Source organism: Sander vitreus, chromosome 21 (assembly GCF_031162955.1).
Source record: "Sander vitreus isolate 19-12246 chromosome 21, sanVit1, whole genome shotgun sequence".
NCBI lineage: Eukaryota > Metazoa > Chordata > Actinopteri > Perciformes > Percidae > Sander > Sander vitreus.
Genome location: NC_135875.1, coordinates 8,548,469 through 8,564,330, shown reverse-complemented (window position 1 = coordinate 8,564,330; position 15,862 = coordinate 8,548,469). Strand labels below are relative to the sequence as shown.

Sequence of the window (15,862 nt, the reverse complement as noted above, 5' to 3'; positions counted from 1 at the left end):
AGAGCTTCAGTTCTAAGTTCTAAGTTTTTATTTATTTTTTATATCATATGAGATTTTGTCACATGGTCTGTAATCAAACAGCTAATCACCAAAGTATGATTCCTTCATCCTTTTTTCTGATACCGACTACATGTACTGTATATCACATTTTCTATGTATTTAATTAAATTGGATTGAATAAAAAATGAAAAAGAGAGCACCTACAGCCATTTGTATTCTTGTATGGAGGAGAGAAAATGCTTTGTCATCTCCTTCTGAATGAGTCACAACTGCCCTCTTCATCCTCTTCCTCCTCCTCCATCATCCCATTTCTCCCATACATGCCAACTTGGCAGCAGAGAAATTCCAGGGATAGTTTTGATAAGACAACAGCTCCATTTTTGTTTCATTTATATAATAAATAAAAAACCAGGCACGCTGAGTAAAATAATTGGCAACACAAATAAAAATAAGATGCTGCAACTCTATTTCTTTTTGCATTCTGTCCATACCGATATCTGATAAAACGAAGATGAGAGGAGTAACATGATATATATGGAGCAGTGCAGTTTGCAGAGAGGAGGACATCTCATATTTTCAATCTGGCTGTACAGAATCCCACTGCCCTCTGGTGGCCTTGACACATACGACATCATGACATAGCATTATTGTTGACTGATGGTTCTCTTTAGACATGCAAAAGACTATTTAATCGACAACTTAAGCTTTTGAGTCTCTAGTTGATAAAACAATATGAAAAAAATTAACAATCCACATGTTGCCATTTTTCATGTAGGGCCTACTTAGTTGAAATAGAAATGTAGTAATTTAGGTTAGACTAAAGTGAGCTATTGCTTTTATAAAACGGTCATCAAGTATGACAATATGAAAGTTATAGTCACATTCCAATTTAAATAGATTTTTGTTAAAAAAATAATCATGTTCACAATAAAATGGCCTTCCTAGCCTGGCCACACATACCAGCGGTTGCTATAAAATGCAGCGCAGGTAACGTTAGCCTACACTAGCAGCTAGCACAGACTTTTTATTTTGCTTAATGCTAAAGAAAGGCACACAATAACACAACAAACTACTACCGATCAAGGTAGCAGTAGAAAAGCAACTCCTGTTTTTACAAGGTAATTGTTTTTATCAATGGAGTCTGGTAGCTTTGAAAAGAGCGTATATAATGGCTTGAGTTGCCTGTCGAAAAGGGCTGTCTGACGGCAAGTTACAGCGGTGAAAATATTCTAAATATAGCGTACAGTTAAAGGGATACTTGGCAGATTTTTTTACGTTTCCTTTTTTTTTGTGTGTGCAGGTTTTTTCTCAGATGTGGAGTGTTACTCATTGTGCAAAATAATTTGAATCATAGCCGTTGTAGGCCTATACGGTTATGATATCACAGCTATGAACCAATCAGATGCTTGATTTAAGTAACCTGTTTTAGTCTTGCATTGCCAGACCTTCCTTCACAGCGCTGTGGAGGAGGGTCTGAACGTGGAAGGTGTGGGACAACCAGCCTAAAAAGAGATACATCCAGCGGAATTTCTGGCGGCACCTGAACAACATTAACCCACAATGACGTATTCATTGTATTGCATTGTTGTACTTGACACTGGACCAATGAACTTGTGCATTTAGAACATGAAAACCTATATGTTTTCCAGAGTGATGCTAATTTATTGCCTTTTTTATTTTATTCTCACACAGTTTATCAGGACTTTTTCCATGTGACTTTTGTTTTTACTCTGTAACAGATGCGACTTAAAGCGTAACTCTCGCCAAAATGCAACCTAGGGTCTTTTTGTGACTGTACCCGAGTCAAACTTTCGTTTAAAAGCATATTTAGGATGGAAGCGCTACTTTTAAGATGTACCGTATTTTCGTTTTTCGGTCAAATGGCCTTTTGAATGGGAGTGCTAGGGGCACTTTTATGCTAGCCTCCAAATAGCTATTTTGAAAACACTAAGAAGGCTCGACACAACATGAAACTTTGCTCGAAGTATCACCAGGGGCTCTACACCTTAACGAAAGCATTGACAACATTGTTTGTGTACCCAGAGTTTACTAAAAAGAAAGGTTTTGAACAACAAACAAGTAGCCACAGATTTAGTATATCTCTTGTGTTGTGTTGTGTCGAGCCTTCTTAGTGTTTTAAAAATAGCTATTTTGAGGCTAGCATAAAAGTGCCCCTAGCACTCCCATTCAAAAGGCCATTTGACCGAAAAACGAAAATACGGTACATCTTAAAAGTGGCGCTTCCGTCCTAAATATGCTTTTAAATGAAAGTTTGACTCGGGTACATTCACAAAAAGACCCTAGATTGCATTTTGGCGAGAGTTACGCTTTACATTGCGGCGAAATACACATTGCATTACATTTACACAGATCTTTTGTATTATCATCTCTGTATATTACAAATGTTCTTTAGAATTCATGCTGAGGCTGAATGTTCAATCACAAAATGTTTCTCTTTTGTCATATATTCATTATAGAAAACCAAACTTTGAGAATGCAGCCGCAGTAATATTCAGCTCTCAACTCTGCTACCATAGTTGTGTCATTGTCTCTGTCGCCACCAGCTAATAAACAATCATATTATTCTGTCAAAACCCATCAGATGCTCTTTCTGAATTATGTTCTTCCCTGCAAAGTCAAAACACCCCTTGTGCCATACCAACGGCACTAAAAAATGACAGGAAATGATACTGATTAGGAATGTCCTTATCAATTATGACACAACACCATGCCTTCAGTTTTTGAGTCCCAAAATAGAGAGTGAAATGTTTATTCAATTTGTTTGAGTTTATAACAGTTCACTCAGCCGTATGGTTTTAAGAAAACATTTATTCACATTGATATAAGTACATTTTTGAGTGCATTTTTTTACATACTGTTTTTGTGCATGTAGGTAAATCTCTGTGTGCATTTGTCCTTGTGTGCCTTCTAACAAGCATGCTTAGTCTTACAACTCCTATGTTTGTGAATGTGCTAAATGTGATAAAAGAAACATCATCAGCGCTGCATTTTCATTTGAATACTTATTTTTTTTTGTACAATTTCTCTTTCACTTAAGAGAGACAGAACCCAAACAAACAGGAAACAAAGAAAGAAAAACCCAAATGTGAGATCAGGTCTTAGCAGCGGACAGATACATTTGACAGGTAATAATCGAGTTTATGAACACATAGCATTCTCACACTAACAGTTAGTATCTCACATACTAATCTAGGCTACAACACTATCTCACATTCCTGAGGAGTTTCCTCCTCCTCCTGTTCCTTTTTTATCCCTATATAATTTATCCCTTCTTGCCTGTTAACTCCTGCGCTTGTCCATATCTTCCTTTACATGTCCTCCTCATCTCTCTTTCCCCTCTTTACTCCTGGACGTTGAGGATCTGTGCAGACAGTCCGTGGTGCCAGTTCTTCAGCTTGGCAAAGCGGGGCCCTTTCACCTCTGACTCAAACTTCTCTCTGATGGTGTGGAAGGCAGGTGATATTTACACTTTTAATCACATTTTTAAAGCAATAGTTCAGTATTTAGTTATATGAGATTGATACCACTCTTATTGTTTGTGCAGTAAATAGGAAGCTACTGCCAGCAGCTGGTTAGCTTAGCTTAGCATGAAGAGTGGACACAGGGAAAAACCGCTAGCCTAGCTCTGTCCAAAAGTACTACTACTTAGTACAACTAAATCTGACTACCAGCACCTCTGAAGCTAATTATTTAACACTTTAAGTTTAAAAATGATGTGTGGTTTTGTATGTGCAGGACTATTCTTGGCAGTGACCAGTAACCTCCTGAAATCTCCGCTGGCTGCCTTGCATCTTGTTCTTACCTCGACTTCAACAGGGCTTCCTCATCTGGGTCTTGCACTGCATGGGTGGAAATACACAATAGACATTTGGTAGGGATGAACAAAAACCTAATGAGACGATAATCATCAATGAGATGATAACTGAGTCTGAACAAGAAGTGAGGATAAGCAGAGATGAGTATTGAGAAGATCAAGAGAGGAGGTAGCACAGGACAAAAGGGGGTAAGGAAGAGTCAGTGTACTGACGGTATTCAGTGCCAGTGATGTGGGCCAGCATCCTGAAGCTCTTGGACTGCAGGTTTGCAGCACGACGAGCCCATTCAGACATATCCTGATTCGTTTCTCCAGGCCTGATCACTGCCTGGTAAACCGGAGATGCACAGTCTACCACAGAGTCCTTGACAGGCAGAGCTCCACTGTAGGGAAGAGAGTACTGTTAGAGCTCGAAGTGTGTAGAATGTACTGTATGTAAAACCCCAAAATGTAATAGATGAGCATAATGTATTAAATGCATATGATGTATGAAGATGTTGAATTGGATTTTATTATGAGCAGTTATTACATTAAGATCAATAGTTATTAAGTCGTAATTGTAATTGGTGTTATACACTGTCTTTGTGTTGTCCAATAGTTCCACAGAAAAGGTGCCTGTACCGTGGCGTACAGTAGATACTGAAGTGAGATTACACAACAACATTTTTTTTAATGAGTGTTAGAAAAGTGAGTCAATACTGATCGAGCACTAGTCGTTTGAAAACATTTGATTTGATACTCAGAACATTCCCATGCCATGAAATCCCATCATTTTAACGAGGCTGTGATGATACTGGCTGCTTTTTAAGAGGACGTCTCCAAAAAAAGTACCCCTAAGTACTTCCAGATACACATAAAATGACCTCTTTGTTAGTGAGTTTGACCATTATACAGTATGACACATTAAAAAACATAAAATAATGGACATATATATGCTGTACAATTTGCATTACATTTTCAGGAATATTATTTATTATAATATTAATTCTAATCATATTAATATTATAATATTTCAGGGATATTAGTTCATGAAACACATAGAGCAACGCACAAGCTGTTATGAAATAATGAGACAAAGGAGACGCGTATGAGGAGAGGCGGGAAAGAAAAGGAGCGCTGCTGTACTTACGACAAGGGGGAGCCTGCCTCCTCACTGAGGTCACAACCAGGAAGGAAGGAAGGAAGGGGAGGGATGGGTGGAGGACAGCACAGGTGTGGTTGGTCGTTTTTTTTGTGTGGAATGAGCAGAGGAAAGTGGGTGAAAAGCACGGAGGAATACGTGGCACGGACACAGACAACATGGAAAAGCCCGGGCATACAGTAAAGTATCTGAGTGGTAGGAGCACGTAGCCTGGCTCCGCCCTCCTACATACTTACGCTCAATTTTCATTTTCCTTCAGTACTACATCAGGGTTCGCGGTTGCATTTTTGACGCACCATAGCTGCTAAACCCTGAAAAAAATCCACTTTGACTTCCACTTTGCAGCTTTATGGAGTAGGGAAATATTTTATGGGGTATGTTTTTTTGTAATTCGGGTGAACTGATCCTTTCATTTGTCAACGTGCAGGTCGGTTTAATCAGTGTGATGTAAAGTGCATGAGTAGAGAGCGAGCATAAAAGACTGGAGAGGGGATTAGTTTGGTTTTGTGACCTCACCTGTCGTGTCCCTTGGCCTGCGACTGTCCTGCGATAGCGTCCATGATGGCGTCCTGTGAGTACATGCTGATTGGTGTGTTGTACTGGGCGTGAACAATGGTGGCCTTCCCCCCCGGACCCCTCACCTCAATCGGCTTGTGGGTGGACAGGGCCGAGTCTTTCAGAGCAGTGGGGTTGAAGCTGGGAGTGTACTCAACACTGTCAGTGTCAGGAGGTGGGTGGGGGTCAAAGGTCAGTAAAGAGGAGGTGGGGATGTTTCAGGTGCAGAGGTGAAAATGAGAGGTTAACAGACAGGGGGAGGAGAGGGGAATTTGTGAGTAAAGAAATTACAGAGAAAGCACTAAAGTGAAGGGAGGAACATGGGTCAACATGCAGTAATACAGCTGACTGACAGGTGGGGCTGTTACACCACTTAATATTAGTTTTAGAGATCCAATATGTACACTCACCCACACACACCAAATACACATTGCACTTCACTGTAGCTGTGTCCCAATTCCATACTACATAGAAATTGCATTTTTGTTAGGGGGTTCACACTCAAATGTCGAGACTGGTGAGACAAAAACAATTTGCCTTCTCCTTGTTTAAATCCACTATGTGTAGAACTTGTTTCTGACTTTGCACACCCTAATGGAAGGAAGGATTCTAAGATGAATGGGCTGCACCAACTTTCACCTGGATTGTCTCATATTTCTACAAACAAAAACTCATCAGAATAATTGGACAGATGATGTAATCACATAAAAATCCCCACATAGTGGCTTTATGTTCAATTAGGAGTATTATTCCAAAGCTGCAGTTCATTGACGTCCCTTAGGTGCACAATACCTGTTAGCAAAATGTATTTTATGCTAGCTTTCGAAACAGAGTACTATACATATTAGTACATAGCCTTTATTAATGCAATGTGGAATTAGGACAGAGGCTTCATCCATCACGACTTGCAGCTAAACAACCACTGTAAACCAGAATACAGTCGAAAAAAATCCAAACATGCTAAAGTTTCACAACAACCAAACTGATTATCTACATATTCCACAGTGGAATATACACACCGCAGATTATGTTTTACACTACTGCCAAACATGGAAGTATAACAGGCACACAAATTGCTAACGCACATGCATTTATACATGAATTTGCAAGAAACTGCAAATCCAGTAATATATTAAAGCTGAGCACGACCAGCAGAGGTGGAAAACATAGATATATATCATAGTAAGGTAGATATCATAGTAGGGTATGAGTTCAACATTAAAATGATTACTTAAGAAAAAGCACTAAATATAATAAAGTATCAAAAAGAAGTAGAAGAAAAAGTCTCACAATTTACTCAAGTAAAGTAGCAGTACCATAAAACTGTACTGAAGTACAGTACTTAAGTAGATGTACTTTTTTACCTTCCACTTCCAGGGAACAGATGCTGTTAAGAACATGTTACCAGAAGAAACAAATGATCAGCACACTCAATATGCTGTTAAAGTTACATTAAAGGCTAAAGCTTTAGTTCAACTTCACGCACATGAATGCATGTTTGACACAACATCACACCAAAAATCCCTAAAAACGAATACTCTCCGCCTATGCATACTTCATGCACATTTACTACTGAAAAATGCAACGGTACTGACTTTGCAGCTGTGTTTGCGATAACCTGAAACACACCAGAGTGGCACGGACAGACAGAAGGAGACAGAGAAGGAGAGAATGTAATACATCACCAGAGATTATTTTAATAACAATGGCACCGTGTGTGTGTTTGTAGGAAATGATCCAACTATAGCATATGCTGTTATCCCATGTACAGGTCAGAATAGCAGCCGTTTGTCATCACTGGGATATTTCCCAGCTTCCCCTGCATCATCAGGAGTGACTGACAAGAGCATTGGCCTCTCAGTCACATTACGCAGAGAAACATTTAGCACAGAACAGCCACAAATAACTACACAAACACAACACACGCCACATGATGATTTATGTCAGCACTGCAGCCGTTACATATAGACAAATCTGACTAGACAAGCTGCCATTACAGCAATGGCTGGCACCTCAGTTGTAAACCCACTTATAATACTGCAATGTATGTAAAGGAATGAACTTTTAATCATTTTTGCCAAGAAATCTGTCCAACAGATCCTGTAGAATCAGTTATATGTTAGAAAGTTAAAGTTTAATGGATTATAACTTATTTTAATGCCACTTGAAGACCATATTTTCAACAAAATGTAGTTCCGATTTAACAGACAAGACATATTTTCTGGGCTGTGCGGGTGTGGGAGTGCAACACATAATTCAGCCGGCGGATACTTCCATACAGTACATGGATGTGTTCAGGGTACAGGAAGTGGAACGTGCTTAGCAGCACCTCACCCACACGTGGGACATCTCCCTCCAGAGAGGGGGAGCTATCTCAGGTTTGGCAGGGGGGCATCCAGGGGATTCAGGATGATGGTGTGTAACCAGAGCGGAACATTCCCTGACCAACAGCTGCTCTCTCCTGTGTGTGTGTGTGTGTGTGTGTGTGTGTGTGTGTGTGTGCGCGCGCACATGGAATAAGAAGTCTCTATGTGCTCAGTGAGGTGGGGTCGCTGGTATGATACTGTCGTCATCGTGCCTGCAGTCTGCCTGGAGCACATTCCCTGACACCAGACTTACCGTTGGCCTTTACTGTAAAGCAGCTCTGCTCCAGAGGGGAAACACATTAGTGAAGACTGATATCTGGATGTGATATGTCAGAGGCAAAGCAGATTGCATCCTTAATTAACATCTACAAGTATTTCATGACTGAGGCTTCACTCAAATTCATGCCATCCACTGGTCCAGTGTGCAACATTAGCCTTAACTAACTCTCACTGAACTCTACTCAGTGCAGCACATTTGGCCCTACATACTTGGCAAAAATGGCATAATCTAGGGTCGACACCAGCCTTTTTGGGACACCCAACAGTGCAAATGTGTACTCATACAAATAACCAACTAATACCTGTTTTTGACTGTCATTCTTCAACAGAAAGTGCAAATGTAATCAGGTGATATTCTATTATATATATTTTTCTTATTGTCAACAAATCCCCCAAATAACAAGTATTGTCTGTGTAACGAAAGCCTGATCTTATTCCTACACTGCTGCACCAATTGACATGTACTGTACCTTCATGACGTGGAACAGGGGCACTGTAGTTTATTTTGAGTCAACCTCACATACACTGTTCTGCTGCCGTAAATCCTCACTAGAGCACAGGTTCCCTACCTGGAGGGTCGCCAAACTTCACGGCGGTTGCTAGGCCTTCTTAATTTTAAGAGATGTAAGACAACTTTCTTTTTTCTTTTTTTTTAAATATACAGTTTGCATATATCTCTGCATTTCATTTATTTCTGTAAAGAAAACTAACTAAAATTGTTATTTTTTAAAGTTTTGATTAACAGGATGTGCACAGCGAAAACCTGAACAGAAGCTATAGTATATTCACAGAGCCTTCCCTTTCTGCTATACTGCCTCGCCCTGCATTAGAAAAGTTAAAACAACCAAACCAAACTTCCTAGAAGCCTATTATGTAGGATTGTTAAAAATAAAAATACAGAGAATTGTGTTTTAAGTTCCTAAAAATAATAGAAAAACTTGTTTCTGATGCAATATTAACAGGAAATAATCTGCTCAAAATCCATCAAAATCACTCGTTTTACACAAACGTCCTGCAGTATTTGCATTCACTATTTGGGTTAATTGTACAGTTTATCAGTTGTTCTGTGCTGTTATTGCATTGAATATAATATGAAGTATCCATTAAAAATATTTCACTTAGTCAGGGGTTGTCAGTTTACTCAATGATAGAAAAGGGGTCCCTTTGGGAAAAGGTTAGGAACCACTGCACTAGAGCACCAAATGTCTATTAATACCCGACTAAAAATAGTCCCCAACAAATGCAGTACTTACCCCTGTTTGAATAATGTTCACTAAAAACTATAGTGCCCAACGTTTTTAGAAAGTTAAATAGAAGACTCACGTATTTGGTAGGAAAAAATGGGTCTTGGGCTCAGACAAGGTAAGGAAGTCAGAAAGTATTGAGAAATGATGGTGTTTTTCTTTTCCGTTTTCACGAAATAAAATATGTAGAACATCGTCACCATTATACTTTAAAACACACGTCTTCTGATTTGTTATAGCAGCGTCAAACCCCAAAACTGACTATAGTGGCCCTCAAAATCCCAAATGGATAAAGAGCACACAAAGTTACTATTTTTTTCAATGTAAGACAACAACTGGCGGTGTCTTGACATCCGTTTGATGCTTTCAGAGTTTGCTATAGCCATTAATTGACCAATGTCAAGAGTCTGTAAGGCAGCCACAGTGTGTTGTACTTTTCTAGCGCCCACACGTTCCAAAGTTTCTTATAGTCCTCTCCAAATGTTTTATTCTTTTAATCCATAATATAGAATGACCCACAAATGGCCAAATATACAAAAATATGGTTGGGTAAACTAATTATGACAGCATTATAGAGCTAAAATAAAAAGTTAATCTACAACTATTTTTTATAATCAATTCATTAAATGTTCCAGCTTTTTGATTGTGAATAGTTTCTGAAAGTGTTAGTATTCTGTGATAGTAAATGAAATCAATGGATTTTGTACAGTTGGTCGGACAAAACTAAATATTTGAAGATGTCACTTTGGGCTCCAGGAACGTGATGAGCATTTATAACTATTCTGTAGACCAAACAATTATCAATCAAAAGATACATTGAAATAAAAGTCATTGTTAGTAGCAGCCCTAGAATATTTAAATAATTAAAAAAGGACCCTACAGAAAGTTTATATTTTTAAATATTAACATACCTCTAGTGGCTGAGGGCCGACTGCTGTAGCAACAAATCCGCACCTTCCTGTAACCTCACCAGCAATTTAAAAAAAAAAAAAAAAAAACTTAACAAGCAAGGCTCTGGTTTTCCAGGAAAACAGGATTAATGAGAACAAAGGGAGACACATTTGCTTTAAGATAAAAATAAAAAAAAGCCTCACAAATGGAAATCAGGGAGCTGGAGCAACAAAAAGAGTTCTTTAAAAAGATTTTTTGCAACATCATCTCCCTGGTTTCATTCCTGTAGTCTGATCTCCTGCGACTCTGTTACCTGGATGCTGGCCAGGTATGTTTGTGTGTACACTCCCGAAATAGTGCCATGTGAGAGATGAATGACTGCTGGGATAGCAATGGAAAGTTCTGAGTATATTTTTACATCATGGTCCTGTTAATGTGAGATTAAATTAGGAGGGTGTGATGTGCATTTGCTTCATTCCTCCAGAGTGAAAAGCAGTACTTTTGTTCTGTTACGTCAGCTGGTGGTTGGTTTTTGGGTTATCACTCAAGAAGTTAAATTTTTTCTCTTAGTATTATAAATCTCTATGGTAACCTACCCCAGTGATAAAACTCCCCGGGAAGCTGCCGACCCCTGTCCTAACTTGCCTTGCATCAGCATCATTTCTCTGACAGTTTCGGGAGAGTAAAGGCCAACTGGGGAATTGTACTGCCCCCGTTGGCCTGGTGTAGATACGGAAAATGGTGTGGAGGAGGCAGGAGCTTTCGCCAGGGTCGAGAGAAGCTCTGGATCTTTTTTAGGACCTTGGAAGAGATTCCCTTTGGATGGCTTTTTATCCTGTAAAAATTCATAGGACAGTGGCTGCTCCATTTGAACTTCCTCTCCACAATGTTTAGGTCCGACCTCCTCTTTAACTTTTTCTAACTCCTTAAAAAAATGAGAAGAGATCAAGATAGATATATAGAAAAGAAAGCTTTAAAGTCAAACAAGAGTAAAGGCATCAACCTGTTTTGTTTGCTGACCCCTGACCTCTGCACAGGCCTCCCTGCAGCTGCACAGTGAATATTTGACACTAGAGGGCAGCAGGAAACTGCCTGATGGCACCATTAAAGAATTGTGAAGATTATATTCTCATAGACAGGACAAGAATGCATAACACGTATGACAGACATACATACAAACATGTACAAATATGCAGATGTACAACTGAAATTTGTTTGTGTTAATTTATCCATTTGTTGATTGTTGTTGTGGGTGTGTGTACCTTCTGGTGAGGGATGACTGGCATGGGTGAGTCCATTCTTGGAGTGGAAAATGCTGCAGCACGTTTTGATCTGAAGTTTAAATGACAAAATAATTAGATTAGAATAGACTTTAAAATATACTGTTACATCATATTTTGCCACTTTGTTTTTGACAATCAAAAAAGGAAAAAAATCAGCCATTAGCAAATCACGACTACCAAGTGGGGTATACTTTTGTAGGTACATCTTGTTATTAATATATAGCCCCAGCCATTTATAACACTGACTTCCTCCTAAACCCCCACACTGATTTGTCTTTTTCCTGTTCTTTCTGCAGGTAATATCCAGTACCTGAAAATGGGCTTCTTTATCATCTACTTAAGTTTAATGGAGACAGGTGTTTTGGTGTAAGTGTACTGGTTGTTTACTTTTGCATAGTGAGTGACAGTTTGGTGGTGGCAGACTTGATCTTGTTTTGGGCCTCCATGTGCGTCATCCCCTCAGTGCTGACCCCATCTATGGCTGAGATGATGTCACCCTGGGCCAGGCTGCCGCCCACTGCCTTGCTGCCCGGAGTTATCTATGGAGGGGTCAAGAGAGCAGTTCACCACTGACACAGATTCCTTAAAAAACAAACAAGCAACTCAATAAATAAGCCTTAAAGAGGTAGAGAGGAGAAAAGCTGATGAAGCTAAATCAATCATTTATCAACTCTGCAGATAAAGGGCTGGTTAAAATGTCTGTCTTAGGTTTATCAACAGAGTGGAACCACATTTTTATCTAAGATACTAATCGGTTGCCACAGCTGCAAACAAGACTGTCTGACACCACAATAAATAATTAGAAAAGCAGCAGGATGTCTAGTAACAAAGCCATGATGTGTGCAGGACAGGGATACACGGTACAGGAACTGTGACTCAAACTATTGATACAGTCTGTGCATGATGTGCATGACAGTGACTGATCGTTAAATCCAAGAAATCTTTTTCAAAAATGATTTTATTTTGTAGATAATGTAAACTGCAACCTTGCAAATCTTTATTTTCATTTTCAAAAGAGCATGTTTTTTTTTTTCCATTGTCAGCCACACATTGACCTTCAGCTGAATCCTCATGCTCCTGGCCCCGCGACAAAGCCAGACTTTAGCGCTTAAACTACACAGAGAAGAGGTTTAAGTGAGCCCAGAGGCCTGGGACATACAGTATTGGGTCTAGGCCTACAGTGAACTCGTTAAAGAGTTAAAAATAAGCAACGCTATTGATGCCTCTAGCTTCACTATGATTGACCCTACTGAGCCCCCCTTCATCCCCCAAACACACACGCCGCACTCCTCCCACACACCTGCTACTGACATTCATCCAAGACCTCCTTGATTCTATCTTTTTTCTATTTGCATTAAGTTGTTCTCTCTACAATCCAAACTTTATCTGCATTATTTCACCACTTCACATCATTGTCCTCAGTTCTGCTTTTTCTTAGACTGTAACTCTCGTCCTTGTTCCTCCTGTCAACATTTCTCCTTTTTGTCTGTGTGTGTGTGTGTGTGTGTGTGTGTGTGTGTGTGTGTGTGTAAGCAGCTACACTAGGTGGTAGTAGGTGGAAAAAGCAAGGAGAAAAGAACCTTATTTCTGCACGCCTGTCACAGTGTGATCAAACACACATGTAGACACATAACGCCGCATGTTTTCATGTGCATCAGACTACTATATATATATACAATTTAACAAATGACAAACATGAAATGAATATGAGGACTGATTTTTTTTTTTTTTCATTTTTAATGAAAGAGCGACACGTCTTGTTATTTTCATCCTTGAAGTTCCCTTTTTAAAAATGTTCCTTGCATGTTTTATATCTAAAAATGTATATATATGTATATATATTTCAGCCTTTTTTCAGAATGTTAACTATGACAACCCCACTAATAGTCATATAAAATGACTGGACTTGGAATTTCCTTTATAAATCTTAGCAAAAGTGGGCCGAAATCTAAACCGCAGCAGTGTTACGTCAAACTGTAATGGCAGCCCAAGTTGTGTTTATAATAACCTGTCAGAGCCCAACACCACCACAGGATTAACTCAAATCCAATGATACAATGTTATGCTGGACACAAATAAAGCTCCCTCTGGTTAAGAGTTTAGGAGCCAATGAACTAACAGAGGTCTGGAGCTGTGAATCAATATAGATCACCAGCTGAGCATCAATCAGAGTTAATGTACACACTGTTAGTGTCCAGGAAGCCTCAACTCCACTACCTTATTCTCATCTCATGAATCTCTCAAATCCTCCATCCATCCATTCTTCTTCACAATGATGCTGTTCCCTCAGGAGCAGCTCCAAAAAGGTGAAACCGAAACTGAACTATAAGCGAGGAATAAAGCTTACTAAAGGTAACACAAGCTGCCATTAGCTTCCTTGCTCTCATTTCTTCTTTCCTTCCCCATTCCCACCCCTCTCCATCCATCCACCTCTCCTCCAGTGCTATTTAAAGGAAACGCTGTAAATACACCAGCAGTCCTGCCAGAGAGAGACACCCAGTCTCTCTGCTGCAAAGGTTAAAACTAATTAATTTCTTGAGTGACACTTCCCCCACTGTTTCTTAAATTCTAAATAATAAGTTTAGGCAAATAAGCTTAATTTATACCAATGGTTGAGAATGTATTAATGTACATACAAGAAAATAACAAGTATTTGTGTTTTTGTGTTCTTTAATGAATCATCTTCTTTAACTAACCATGTACTCGATGTAATGTAATTTTTGGATTGACGTGTAATTTGTAAGATTTGACAGTTAAAATAAGTCAATTGATCTCAATATCATCAAAATAACTCATCTTGAACAATGATTTGAGTGTGCTGACCTTAAAAGTAGTTCCACTTTAGTCAATCTGTAATTAATCAACTTGACATTTGAGCTTTCATGTAATGTAATCAAAGTAAATGTTATACCTGTTTTTAAAAAAAGCAATTTCAAAATTCACAGCAGTAAAAGTTACCCAATGTAGCAGCACCTCTACTCCAGTTAAACTATTCCAGTCTTTCCACTGCTGCTCTATTCTAGAAATCTCTCTGGACATTACATCTGAGCCTCCCTGCCATTATCACATACAGCAACATTACATAACCGCCACTCAGCCACTGCTCACAAACACAAATCACATCTGCGCACACGCATATAAAGTATGCACATGCATTGACACAAGCTTGATGAAGTTTGAACATGCAACACGTTAATGTAAAACCAAGTGAGAAGGTGATTTCCAGGTGAAAAGAGGGTTAAATCTGGTTTGGAAAATAAGTTTTTAGACATCTAGGTTACATTTAATTGTTTTTAAGGACTGTATTTTATAGTGTAGGAGGTCCTATAATAAACTTGCTTCAATTAGTCATTTAACAGAAGTAAGATGTAACCTACACGTCTAAACAACCTTTACATTTAAACCTAATTTGTTTTTTACTGAGACACCTACATATACTGTATTTTCACCTGCAAATAACCAAATGGTGCTTATTCAGATATTCACGCAGGGAAAATGTAATAAATGTGTGTGTGTTTTTAAGTTAAAGGGTTCTGTGTTTACATTATTGTGCATGTTGGCTCTTTATTATTTTTAAGTAGAACAATTTGGCAGAGTCAGTTTGAAATCATTCATTAACTATTTTGTATATCATATATCATAATGTAACGCTGCCAGTGCAGTGTTTAGTCACAGCGGATTATCAGTTTGCTATTGTTTGTGAGATACTTTGTCAATGTCACATTTCTGGTTACTTATTCTTTATTTGCGAGTTGCTTTTGTTACAGCAGCCTGTGTGGGTGACTCTGTCCTTACCCTGGAGATGGTGAGCGGCATGTTGAAGTCCTTTCCTCCCTGTAGTCTGAAGCCCCATGGAGCGGGGCCATTCAGAGTCACTGTGTACGCACTCATCTTCGGTTAAATGTCAGCACTCCTCCTGCTAACAACTCCTGCTGGCTGTGTGGTTTCTCCTCCTGCTTGCTGTGCCCGTGTGCTCCGTCCTCCCCTGCTATCCTTTTGTCCCTGTTGGCTTCGGTGGTTGCTTCTTCTCCGTCGGCCTCCCTGTCTGCTCCCAGCTCTCAGGACAAACACCCTGGGGTGGTGGTGCTGCTGTTGGGTCAGGTGCTATGGAACCTCTGTGACACACACACATAGGCATACATTCATGCACACAGATACATATATGTGTAGATAGACACACAGAAAGAGTGCAGAGCTAAGCTGAGCCACTGCAGAACAGTAAACTGTTTCTGACTAGAGCCACAAAAAACCTTTTCTAACTATACCAT

General features: G+C 39.3%; 1 protein-coding gene across 1 annotated transcript; it reads right to left on the bottom strand.

The window, feature by feature from the left end:
* Positions 1-2,811: 2,811 nt before the first annotated feature.
* On the bottom strand, positions 2,812-15,658 carry ldb3b (LIM domain binding 3b). The gene is made up of 8 exons (XM_078279860.1): positions 15,390-15,658; positions 11,982-12,133; positions 11,574-11,643; positions 7,127-7,149; positions 5,493-5,690; positions 4,049-4,218; positions 3,824-3,860; positions 2,812-3,458 (listed from the first exon to the last, which is right to left on the bottom strand). Exons 1-8 carry the CDS (start codon positions 15,483-15,485, stop codon positions 3,362-3,364), a joined length of 843 nt encoding a protein of 280 aa, XP_078135986.1. The 5' UTR covers positions 15,486-15,658; the 3' UTR covers positions 2,812-3,361.
* Between the last annotated feature and the right edge of the window lie 204 nt (positions 15,659-15,862).